Genomic DNA, 13,188 nt, shown 5'->3' with positions numbered 1-13,188 from the left:
AAAATGGTACACGTCTATTTCAGAGGAAAAGACTGGAACTGAAATTGTTCCTAAAGTTTTCTCTAAAACAAAGATTATCCACTTTGTGTTATCCTCTGAGCTTGAACAGTTTCCTGGGAAGGTAAGTTTTAACAACAGACCCGGGAAACAAAACACATCAAAAATGCATTTCAGAAAAATTCATCCAATGCAATTCACTTTATTTATATAGAACATTAAAAAAAAAAAACAATAAATTTACCAAAGTGCTGCACAGGTAAGAACAAATAAGAACATCAATAAAACAAACAAATAAATAAAAATAACAAATAGAAATAAATAAAATCCATAAGAACAAAGGAGTCAAAACCATAAAAGACATAAAAGGACACAGAACACACAACTCTCATGCTGAGTTAAAAGCCAAAGAATAAAAATGAGTTTCAAGACAGATTTAAAAGTGGAGCTTCATGCGGCTCTTTGACTCCTTTGCAGCGGCTCCTTGTAGCTTTGAAAAATATTATTTAAATAAAGAGTTTTTCTTTTTTCTTCAGAAAGTATTGATCATTAAAGACACTAGCACTTGGTATGTAGCAGGACATAAGCAAACAAAAGCAAAATTATCATTACATGTTACCAAATAAATGTAGTTTAAAAGTTTTTTAAAACATTTTTGCAAATTTATTAAATGTATTTTCTATAATTATTTTTTAAATTTCACTTTTTTGATTGTAGCTTTTTTTTCATTTTCTATTTTTATTTATGTTTTATGAAATTTCATCATTTTTTAAATTTGTCAATTTTTCAAATTTGTCACATTTGTCTTCAGCAAACAAAAGCGAAATTAGTGTTACATGTTACCAAATAAATGTATTCATTTTTTTTTTAAGTTTTGCAAATTTATTAAATGTATTTTTTATAATTATTTTTGAAGTTTTACTTTTTCTAATTTTAGCATTTTTTTTTTATTATTTTGTTTTTTATTTTTTATTTTATTTTGAAATTTCATTATTTTTTAAAATTTGTCAATTCTTTTAGATTTAATGATTGTATAATTTTTTGGCAAATTTTTGAAATTTGTTTATTTGCAAACTGACTTTATTTTAAATAATTTTTTTTTTTTTTTTTTACTTTTTCAATTTGTGTTTTTTGTAAAATTTTGCAGCTTTTTAAAAACAAGTGCCACTTGTGAAATTTCCAAATTTTTCATTTTTTAAGCAAATTTATTAAAAATAATAAAATAAGACATCACATGCACAATTTGATCACTTTGAAAAACTTCTCTTTTAGACATTTACTGGATTTTAATCATGTATAGAATTGTATATACTTACTGCGGAGATAAAGTAGATGTTGTAGCTCCTGAATGACTTTAATCCAGCTGAGCTGAGGCAAAATGGCTCCCATGAAAGTTAAGGTTGTAGACCTCTGACCTAGGGATAAACATGACAAATACATCATCCAAACTGTTTGAAATCAATAACAAATCCTTTAATTAGGAAATGTTTCAGGATTTGGATAGATGGTTAATATCACTGTTAGATTTCTGTTACCAAGACTCTTATACTTGTTTCGGTGCTTGCCAAAACAGATCCCTTCCTCCCAATTCCAAGAGTGGGACACAAAAAAATCAAGGCTCATCTGGAATGGGCATAAACCAAGAATTAGACTCTCTACACTCCAGATTCCCAAAGACAAGGGAGGACTGGCATTGCCTAACCTCCAAGAATATTACCATGCAGCTCAACTCCGTCCCTTGATGGGTTGGTGTGACGCAAATTATTTTACAGGATGGACGGAGATTGAGCTGAACATGGAAGGATGCCACGTGCAGTTTGATTGGGAACAGAAATATGTAAAAGGAAAAGGAGGGTTATTGAATTCAATCACAAGGTTCACTTTGAATGAGGCAAAGATTTTGAGCTGGATGGCCTGTGACTCTAATTTTAAACCAGGAACCCTGAACCAAAGGTGTAAACAATGGGCTTCTCAAGGTATCACAATAATAGACAGACTAACTTAAAAAGGAGAAATAAAAAGCTTCATTACACTGAAGAGAAAATATGACTTAGAGAACAAAGATTTTTACATGTACCTACAAATTGGGGATCATTTCAATAAAGAGATAAAGCGGCATTCCTCATGTGGTCTAAACAGATTTATTACAACATTGAGCAATGCATATAGAGGCACAGTCAGGAGAGTAGTTTCAGTGCTGTACCAAAACATGGTAAGAAATAGAAAAACTTTCACTCTCTACATTAGAGATAAGTGGGAAAAAGAACTAAAGAGGAAAATAACCAAAGAAGAGTGGCATAACGTGTAAGACGCAAAGTAAAACATCAAGCTCCAGAACGTGGAGGGACATGTGAAGTGCTGCATCCCGGAAACTTAACACAAGAAAAATATTCAAAACAAAAACAGATACCTGGTTGGAATATAACTTGTGGTATTTAAGAAAGCAATTACAAGAAAGTGGCATAAGGAGGACCCCCCCACTCTGAAAAACTGTTTGGACATTGTGGAAAAACTACACGACATGGAGATCTTTACACACAATTTGAGACTTCAACAATCTATCTGTCAAAGAAAATGGAAAAAGTGAAATGACTTTAAAACCCACTTGAAAGACTGAGAAGAATGGACTATTTACAAGGAGGCTATATAAACTAGCCTAGTGAAAAAAAGCAAGTAAAATATAGGTATTAAAAAGAAAAAAAAAGAAAAGTCGGTAGGTTGGGCGAAAAAGGCTCGATCACCTTGGGTCTGCCAACCTGTTTTTGGGACCACAGGGTGAAGGTGATCAGCTGACCTCAGGGACCGCGAGGGAGTGTAAGTATTTAAAAAGTCAGAGATGTACTGAGGTGCTGATCCATTTAAAGGTTTACAAACAAACAATACAGTTTTAATATGAATTTTAAAATAAACAGGAAGCCAATGGAGGGACACCAGAATTGGACCATGTAGAAATAAAAAGCATGACTTACCCACTCAAAATTGTTAAAAAATAAAACCAATTTAGTCTCAGACAAAAACCTGATGTGATAAAAACTGGATTTTACAACTGAGTTTATTTGTTGATCCAATTTAAAATCACTGTCAACTTTCACACTAAGATTTAAAGCTGTGTGTTTACAATAAGATAAAAGAGGGTCCAGGGTCAGTAAGTTTTTTTTTTCATATTTTCATAAAGCTCAAAAATATATATAGATATTAAGTCACGAAGTAGGACAAAAAAATATGAGATAACCTCTTGATTTGATATTTCACTGGAACCAAACGATTTACATGCTAATGATATGAATGCTGTTTTAAAGCTTCTTCACATCAGCAGGGAAACAATTTGACTTAACTAATATCTACACTGCAAAAACTGAAATCTTATTAAGTGTTTTTGTCTTGTTTTCAGTAGAAAATGTCTTTTTAGACTCAATATTTGCCACATTCACCTGAACAGTCCAGAAAAATGTCTCATTTCAAGTTATTTACAGACAAAAATGAGGTCTGAATTGCTTATAACAAGTTAGAAAAAAATCAGCCAATAGAACAAGAGAAAAGTTTCTTTTCTTGAGACATAATTCTAGTTTCAAGCAAATTTCTCTTGTTTCATGGGCAGATTTTTTTTACTTGTTACAAGCAATTCAGACCTCAATTTGTCTTTAACTTGAAATAACTTGAAATAAGACATTTTTCTGCACTTTTCAGGTGAATGTGGCTCATATTGAGTCTATAAAGATTTTTTTAACTTAAAATAAGACAAAAACGCTTGATAAGATTTTAATTTTTTGCAGTGTAATTATTTACTTTTATTTACTGTTGTTTTATTTTTTGTTGTCATGACCTCAGTTTCCCTCTGGGAAACTAACTGATGAAACTGCTGGAACAACAAAAGATGAAACTCTAATAATGAGGAGGAAGAAGAAAAACATCTGAAATTTTGGCTTTGCCTTGAAATGCTCTTGGATACAATTTGTTAATTTCAGAGTGCAGATGTTAGTTTTCCTAGCAGTGTAATTACACCTACTCGTCTGACCTTTGACCCTCAGGAAAGGCAGACGACGCTGAGGAAAGACTCACTCCGGTCCAGTCAGACCAACAGAGGGAAGATGCAGAGAGCGAACTCTGTGACAGTGGACGGCCAAGGACTGCAGGTGAGATTTTTATAACCTCGGTCTGCACCAAGAGCCAGCCGCTCTTACTAACATATGGTCTGTCAGATGTTAAATCTGTCATGTATGCAGATGATATCAATATATATGCATCAACAAGTACACAGGCCAATTTGATATCCACTTTAAACAAGGAACTAGAAATTATATGAAAGTGGATTCAAGAAAACAAGTTTATACTGAGCACATTCAAGACAAAAAGTCTTTGGGTCAAATCATTCTCTGAGACAGGAGCTGAAGCTTAAACTCTATCAATAATTCACCTATAGAGCAGGTAAAAGGAGGTAAAAGAAATCAACCTGGTCTAAACAAATAGAAAATATTGTCAGGAAATGGGAAGGTCGCTGGCAGTGGTAAGAAGAAACAAAAAATGTCTTACCCCAGAATAAACAATACTTATACTGAATACTCTTGTTCTTTCACAGCTTGTTTACTGACAGTTAATATGGACAAATGCTACAAGGAAAGATTTCAGTAAACTGCAGCTCATTCAAAACAAAGGCAGCACACCTGGCTCTCCAATGTCCAGATGACTCTGGTATCAATAGCATTCACAGATGTCTAGGCTGGCTAAAGGTGGAGGACAAGATGACTGCTTCATTACTCCTAAAATCCTTAAGACGGGCAACTAATGGGCAGTTTTCATCACCAAAACCAAACACTAATTTCTCAAAATGCACTGTGCATTACAGAGCATTCCCTACTACTTTCATTGACTGAATTAACACAGAAATGTAATTCTAAAAACCAAATTAAAAAACACATCGGTTCATCATATTTGTTGGACAATATGCACATAGTGGTTGCATCCTACTTCAGTGTTTTGTGGATTACATTTACTTAAGATGTAATTGTAGACAGACAAGTTTCATTTTGTGTGTCATATGTTTTAGTTCTCTTTCCAAACTGTGATTGATTATACAGACTGTGTTGCATTCTTTTTAATTTACATTATATGATTGTAAATATGTTTGTTTTTTTAGCCTCAGGAAGACTAGCTGTGCTCCAGGGTACAGCTAATGGGGATACAAATGAGATGCACAAATAAATAAATATGGACTAAAAAATAAATAACACATGAATGCTCTATTTGTTATCTATTTATCTTAGTGATTTGTGTAAAAATAAGTCACAGACTTAAAAAATCAAAGCTCACCTGTCCCTCTGGTGTCCCAGATGATCGGTGGTCTTTTTTTTGCAGTGATACATGCAGCTTAAACATCAGTTTACTCTGCTCCTTCTCGGGTAAAATGTTCTCCATTAGGGGGCGAGATGAGGAAAATATGACAGAAATTTTTATGGCAGGATCAGGATGTGGATTTTATCAGGGTTGCAGGTCAAATAGTCTAAAAAAGATGGTGAAAAACAAACATCTTTGATCCAAATACTTAGGGAAAGGTGCTAGATTAAGTGGTAAAAGGCATAAAAACAGCATTTTCATGCTTTTTCCATGGTTAAAATTCTTAACTAGTTATATGTCTGACTTTTAATAGAAATCAGGATAAGATTTTTATTATTATTTTTATTCAAGACAAAATCATCATATAAATATGTAAGCCTTTTGTCCACAGGGGGGCACCAAAACTGACACAAACTAAAAGTTCCTCACAGGAGCTTTAACCTTACGCTTACTCTGCTGTTTCAGATTTATTTTGTAGTTATTAAAAATCAAAGTAATGGTGTATTTTACAGACTGGGCATCTTCTAATCAGATCAGAGTCTTTGTGCAAAATAAAGGGTTAAAACAAAAAGCCACCACTTCTACCGGCGTTATTTTAGGACTGCCCCTGCATTCATTCCCCCTCTTATTTCTGAATATCATGTTTTGAAATGAGCCCGTCCGGTTGCTGCTGCTGCTTGCGATGGCTCTCTGCAGGCCCTGCTGGTTATCAGTCTCACAGTGCAGATCCTGGCCCGGTCTGATCCTCTTTAATGTCTGTCAGGCTGCTCACTAGCAATGGAAACCCGCTGCTGTCGGTGGCGGCTGCTCGTCTGCGCGTGAGGCTCGGAGAGAAATATGATGAATCATATCCCAGGCACATCCATCTCTGCCTCTCCTCGGCTAACCAGCATAATAATCTAGATTATTATTTATAATTACAGGAAGTAATGGATCACTCCGGACTGGACAGGGAGCTCGTTAATTCACCCTCGGCCTGCTGGGATAGCAGACAGGGGGAGTTAAGCGCTTCATCTGTGTCAGGGAGAGCGCAGGGCGAGGAGCTGGCCCGCTGGATCAGAGCGTGTTTATGTGGCTCTTTGTAAGCTCTGCAGGTTCACAGTATGAAGACTGTTGGGTAAAACTGCAAGATGCTTCACAACAAAACACTAAACAAGATGAGAAAAATAAGTCTTACAGCTGAAAGTATGAACGGGATAAGGGAAAGAGACTGACTCTCCTGTAGAGGTGTGGTTTTGTTATTTGGATCACAACTTAAAAAAATACTCACATCAGCAACATTTTGGATGGAAACTAAAGCATAAGTATATTGGTTGTTATGTTGTTGAGCTGGGTATTTTTAGGAGCCTCTCGATTTGATTCAATTTTAATTCCTTAGGTTGTGATTGGATTGATCACAAATAGTTAAATTTTTTGTGGACAGTTTTTAAATATTCATTTTCATGACCGTGTGAACATGTGTGGTTTGTCAGCTCACATTTTGGAGAAATAAGACAACTTGAAAGTCAGACTTAAAAGGTTGAAGAAGCTGGCTTTACGCTGCTGCTTGCTTTGGCTGCCATCTTATTGTTGTCTGGTCCAATGCGGTCGTCCATACAATGCTAATAATATGCACAGCGCCCCCTGCTGGCCAGGGGGGAAATTGATTCAGAGGATTTGCTCAGGGATGGGTAATACCAGGTATCGGTATCAGGTCGATAACAACCTTTTTTTAAGGTATTTGTACTCGTGAAGGCTGCAGAAACCATCAGCAGATACTCTAGGCAAGAAAATCCTACGTCGAGCTAGTCCTCGCCACTAGTTTTTGCTAATTGCTGCAGTTTAACACCACGGCAAATGTCAAGTTCTGTTCAGACAACATGAATGAACCAGGGAGAGTTAACTGTTAAACTGTTTTATTTTGCACTTTAGTTTACTTAAAAAATAATTAAACTCTGATTCTAAACTCAGAGAGTTGTTTGTGTTTTATTTGGACTTAATGTCAGAGTGACTGAGTTGTCTTTTATTAAAATGATCTGACACTATTAACTCAAATTTTATGTTTCCAAAGTACTAGTAGTACCAGTACTCGATATCGGTGAGTACTCAAGGGAGTACTCACCGATATCGAGCAGTACCCTGCAAAAAACTGAAATCTTATCAAGTGTTTTTGTCTTTTTTTAAGTAAAAATTGTCTCATTACACTCGATATGAGCCACTTTCAACTTATCAATCCAGAAAAAATGTCTTGTTCCAAGTTATCAGAGTACAAAAATGAGGTTTGAATCGCTTGTAACCAGTAAAAAAATCTGCCGATGGAACAAGAAAAAATTGCTTGAAAATTTCCTTGAGACTAGAATAATGTCTTAAGTCAAGTAACTTTTCTCTTGTTCCATTGGCAGATTTTTTTTACTGATTACGAGCAATTCAGATGTCATTTTTGTCCTTAAACAACTTTAAACAAGACATTTTTCTGGATTGGTCATGTGAATTTGGCGCATATTGAGTCTAAAAAGGAATTTTCTACTGAAAATAAGACAAAAACACTTGACAAGATTTCAGTTTTTGCAGTGTACTGCGATGCATCGATTAATCAGTGTTTTTACCCAGCGCTTTGTGATGTGTTGGAAAAAAAAGACTTTTTGTCCCATTAAATCACATTAAAAGACCAAAACCTTTTTGTTCTTGGAGGGAATAAGAGGTGAAATTGAAAAAGTAGTATCTAAGAAATTTGTTTTGAACCAACAACTGTTCTTGTTTGTCTTATACCCAGTGAAACCTACATACACAAAAGCTGAAAGAATGTTTATAGATATAAGCTTGTTAAATGCAAAAAGGGTTTATTTCGTAATGTTGGAAAAACGGTCATGGGCCTGCACTAAGTCAGTGGAGGAAACAGACGTTGTCTACCCTCCCACTGGAAAGGGCAGACAAAACATTTCTGAGAATGTCTGGGGGTCTTTTATGTTATATATCAAAGATCGTGGGATATGAGATAGTGTTGTAGTATAATCGTCTGGTAAAAGGGCACTATGTTGTGTTATGAATATGTGTTTAGTGATATGTCTTTTTCCAAAAAAAGAAAAAAAAGAATTTTGGGGAAAAAAAGACCAAAAGCCATACCTAGAATATAGAAGATGATTTTTCTTGAATTAGAACTAATGAAGTATAAACTTATGTTCATTAAACCAGCAATCAGTTTGTTTTAAAGCCTCTGGGGGTACCAGAAGCTCAAAACAAGAGTCAACATCAGAAAAGGACTCTGTGGATTGTGTAGAGTTAGGTAATTCCTTCCACCATTTGGGCACAAAAGAGGAGAAGAGTCTGGCTAGAGATTTGGAGCCGCGCTGGGCTGGGAGCATCAGGCGTCTTTTACAAGCAGAGCGTAGTGGGCGAGAAGGAGTGTAGACCTGGATGAGGGACCCCAGGTAGGCAGGAGCTGTTCTTGTCAATGTTTTAATCCGAGGGAGCATTGTTACAAAAAATGTTTTCTCAAGCCACTTCCAAAAATATGAGCAGGTCAAAGCCTTGAAATAGATATTACAAACACACACTGCATTCCTCGGCCATCAATGTGTGGATGTTTAAGTGTGAATGTGACATAGTTTAAAAGAGAGCTGCATGGTCAGAGGAGGAAATTGCAAAATGAGTCCTTTAACTCTTAAATTTTCTTTTCCTCTTTTTCATTAATGAATAAACCAATCAGTCACAGTTTTGCTCTGGCTGATGAGTTTCATGTCAACAAAAGCCTGTCCACAGCTGCTAATTTTGAATCAAACACCAAATATTCTTCATGCAAATTGGCAAACTCAGTGTGTATAAAGACACCACTGAAAGTAGTCTTTAAAAGTGGACTAATTACTTGTCTAATTTGTCTTTTGCAGAAAACTCAAGTGTCCATCTGTGTTGGGAAATTTCTCCTCCTCTAAGAAATGAAACCAAATATTTGTGGCCTGGAGGTCTTAACGAAGAGCGGCTCGGCTGACTCTCACTTGTTGTTTTGGCCTGTTAATTGGATAAAAGATAAATCTTTCACTTTTTTATGAAGAGATTCACCTTAAAGGGAACATTTGTGTGATTTATTTTCTTTAATTCTGCCTCAAAAAGACATTTTGTGACTTTATCACTGCTCTCTCTTATAATTAGATCTTATAATTAAGAGAAGATTAAATCTGGGCTCAGGTAAAGAATTGGCGAGCGGCCACTCTTTGCACCACTTGTGTGTCTTTGCACTGAAAGAGAAAAACTCTAAAATGCACCCGATGACTGGCATGGCTTGGAAGTGCTGTACACACTCGATAAAGCGTCTGAGGGATATGTCTTGAAAGTGAATTCCTGTGAAGCATCCTGCAGTCTCCAAACACCGACTGTTTGTTTTGACATCTCTCATTCAGATCACAACAATAGAGGGCACTCATCCTCTGCTCGTGTTTGTCAATCCGAAGAGCGGGGGGAAGCAGGGCGAGAGGTAAGTACACAATCTGTCTCAACATGCTACAAGAGGCCTCTGAAGCCCCCGTCCTCAGCCCGCAGAGGGGCTGCAGCGCCGAGGCCTCTGGCTGCTGAGAGCTGCAGGCTTCCAGTCACATAAAAACACAATAACATTAACCTAAAGCACAGGCAGATCACACACACACACACATGCTCTCATTCACACACACACACACTCCTCTCCTGGCTGTCACGGCTCTGCCTGGTCCCCCTTCTTTAACCCAGGGCTAATTGGCTTATTACTGAAACATATTCATTCACTCCTTATTATGCCGGCCCCCATTTGTTTAAATTATGAGATCAAAATATGACTTCAGCCAGTTGATATAATGAAATTGAAATTAAAATGAATTAGTCTTTCTAATGGTTTCTCCTCAGGGGGACTTTGGGCATGTCCCACCCCGCTGCCCGGTCCACTGCCACGTCACGCTACGATTGGACGCTGCTCTGTGACAGCAGCACACATTTTAAAGAAGAGTGACTTTCTTTGGAGCTGTTTTTGATTTGTTTACTGGTGTTTCCTCCTGCAGGATCTACAGGAAGTTCCAGTATCTGCTGAACCCCAGACAAGTGTACAACCTGGCCAAGAACGGACCCATGCCTGGGTATGTTTCTCTCTAATGTGCAGGGGAAGATTGGTTAAATTAGGTATGAAATTATGCATACAGAACATTTTTTATCTGTTTTTCACACTTCTTTGTTGCCACAAGAACCCAAAGGCAAATTTCTGTTTTTACAGAAGAAAAGACAAAGTTCCATCCATCTATCTAGCTAGATAGCTATGAGCACATGTGTAATGTCGAGAAAAGAAACTGAAACTTAAGTATCAATCTCATCTCATCACCCAAGTGTTGATCAATACTGATCACAACATCAATATATCAATAATTTAGATTGATTGGTACACTACTACTCATAACAACAATAATGAATGGATCAAAGAGCCGCACACCGGAAGGCTAAGAGCCTCATGTGGCTCGCAAGTAGCAGGTTGGCCAGCCCTGTTTTACCAGATAAAAGGTGACAAGGCCAGGTATTAATCAACAGTTGCGTAGCTCTGTTGTTTGAAGCGTGACAAAAAGCAAACATTGTCAGTTATCGTCATTAAGTAGTCTGTTATATTTTGTGTAACTGACAGCCCTGAGACATATCTGTAATGTGTATTCTTAGTGAATCCTGTTTATGTCATGCTTAAGCTTGAGTTTTAGGGCTCTAATTTCGTGGCGCAGCGCAGGGGGCGCAAGCCTGGCGCAGCGCTAATTTCATGCAGCGCACCTCCGTGCGCTGCCAATTTGACAATTTGGTAGACCGTCTGCGCAGAGATGGGTGTGACGGCGCGCCTGGGGGAGTTGACAGCGCACCAGGGGGAGGTGTCAGCAGATTCATGTTGGCGCAGTGACAATTTCGTGCCAAAAAAGTGCGCTGAAAGCTCGCCAGCTCCAACCTGGTCTATCCTCGGCGCAAGGCGGAGCGCACCCCACGCAGCTGTAATTTGGTGACAGGCGCACATGTGCGCACATGTCAACAAAGCCTCAGAGGCAGGTTTCCAGAGTGTCAGGCACATTTTGATGCAGTAAACAATCACAGCAATCACTATTTAATGTAAATGTCTGAACCAGCACATACATTTATATCTATATTAACTGTTCGTCACATCTGATGTCAGATTAAAGCCGTTTGTCATAATGGAAAGTTAACCTGACGACAGCTGGAAGTTTGATGCACATCTTACAATTAAACAATAAACAGCCTTAACATCTGATACTGAGTATATATCTGGTTCTCTCATTTCATTTAATTAAAAGAAAAGAGGGAGAGAAAAGACGAAGAAAAAAGAGACAAAATAAATTTATGTCACTCAGGATTTACCCGTGATTTCCCATATTTCTCTGTTTTAGTCTTTATTTTTAACGTGATCAAAAAAGATGGAGTACATTATTGTAAGGAGGATGAGGTGGAGACACTGGGAGAGTATACAGTATATCACCAAAGGTTCTGCTTGGTGATGACAAACCAGGAGTGCAGGTGGATCAAAAGTATTCTGAATGGATAAGCCAGCTGTGTAACTGTCTCTTAATTTTTTACTCCAGATAGAAACAAAGGAACAGATTAAATCTGTCCCAGGAGCTGGCCCACACGGTGACGCGCGTCGTGTCCTCCGATGCGCCCCGCTGTCCATTGTCCTGCTGCAGGCACAGCGGCTCTGACCGTCTCCGCTACCAGCACTCTGGTGCTGAGGATCACTCAGACCAATCAGATGCTGCGCCTCGGTCGCAGGGCATTTAAAGGCGAGGAGAGGCGCTCATTTGATTGGTGAAAACAGCGCTCGGCTGTGTTAAACCCACTCACGGCTTTTCTCCTCCCTCTCTGCCATTTGCGCGGAGGGAGGCGTGGACGCGCAGCTCTGCGCTCATTTGCACTGATGTGCGCCTGTACTGCGCCTCTCTTGGCATTGCAGGAAACTTGCAAAGTGCGCCGGTCACGCCCTGTGCGCACGGCGAAGGCCGGCGCAGGGCAGGTGCGCCTGCGCCTGCGCCTGGTCTACGAAATTAGAGCCCTTAGTCTTTAGCTCATGCCTCAGCCTTAAGCTTATGATTTAGCCTTTAGCTTGTGTTTCGGCCTTTAGCTTGAGTTTTAACCTTAAACTTGTGAGCCTTTAATTCAATGTCCGCTTTTAGCTTGTGTTTAAGCCTTCAGTTCATGTTTAAGCCATTAGCTTGTGCTTTAGACTTTAGCCCCAGTTTCAGCCTTTAGCTTGTGCTTGAGCTATGTAATCCAGTTTCAGGCTTTATCTTGTGTTTAATCCTTCAGTTCATGTTTAAGCTATTAGCTTGTGCTTTAGCCTTTAGCCCCAGTTTAAGCCTTTAGCTTGTGTTTAGTATTTAGCACATGTTCAAGCCATAACCTTGTGGTTTAGCCTTTAGCTTGTGGTTTAGCCTTTAGCTTGAGTTTCAGCATTCAGCTTGTGTTTTAGTCCTTAGCTTGAGTTTTAGCCTTTTGCTTGTGTTTTGGTTTGTAACTAAAGTTTTAGCCTTGAGCTTGTTTTTAGTCTTAACTTGTGTTTTAGCCTTTAGCTCCAGTTTCAGCCTTTGGCTCCTGTTTCAGTCTTTAGCTTGACTTCATAGCTCCTGTATTAGCCTTTAGCTCGTGCTTTATCACTCTCCTGTTTATCTTTCTTCTGCTCTTCTGTCCTTTTTCTGTCTGACAGTTAGGCTCCAGTGTCCACCATCACTACAAAATTAATCACAGAAATCGTTTTCAGCAGAGAAAAACACAGATCTCTCTACTAAACTTGGTCAGCTGATGTGCTGTAAATCAATCCGGAAGTAGCATTTAGGAAAAAAACTATAATTATTTTAAAGTGTGGATTACCATCAGTCATCTATCTAG

The 13,188-nt window shown here is 38.0% G+C and overlaps 1 protein-coding gene across 5 annotated transcripts in view; it reads left to right on the top strand.

Moving 5' to 3' along the window:
* The window catches only part of dgkb (diacylglycerol kinase, beta), a 121,889-nt gene that overhangs the window by 43,022 nt on the left and 65,679 nt on the right, over positions 1-13,188 (top strand). For all 5 annotated transcript variants that reach the window (XM_074683158.1, XM_074683157.1, XM_074683161.1 and 2 more), the window contains 3 exons: positions 4,026-4,130; positions 9,702-9,775; positions 10,329-10,403. In XM_074683158.1, the coding sequence (XP_074539259.1) occupies positions 4,026-4,130; positions 9,702-9,775; positions 10,329-10,403 (254 nt within the window). The remainder of the gene's footprint in view (positions 1-4,025; positions 4,131-9,701; positions 9,776-10,328; positions 10,404-13,188) is intronic.

The sequence above is a fragment of the Halichoeres trimaculatus genome, unplaced genomic scaffold (genome assembly GCF_033239565.1).
Source record: "Halichoeres trimaculatus isolate MK-OKI-2021-1 unplaced genomic scaffold, fHalTri1.1 fHalTri1_scaffold_12, whole genome shotgun sequence".
Taxonomy (NCBI): domain Eukaryota; kingdom Metazoa; phylum Chordata; class Actinopteri; order Labriformes; family Labridae; genus Halichoeres; species Halichoeres trimaculatus.
The sequence above is the reverse complement of the archived record's forward strand: the minus strand, read 5'-3'. Positions and strand labels throughout refer to the sequence as shown.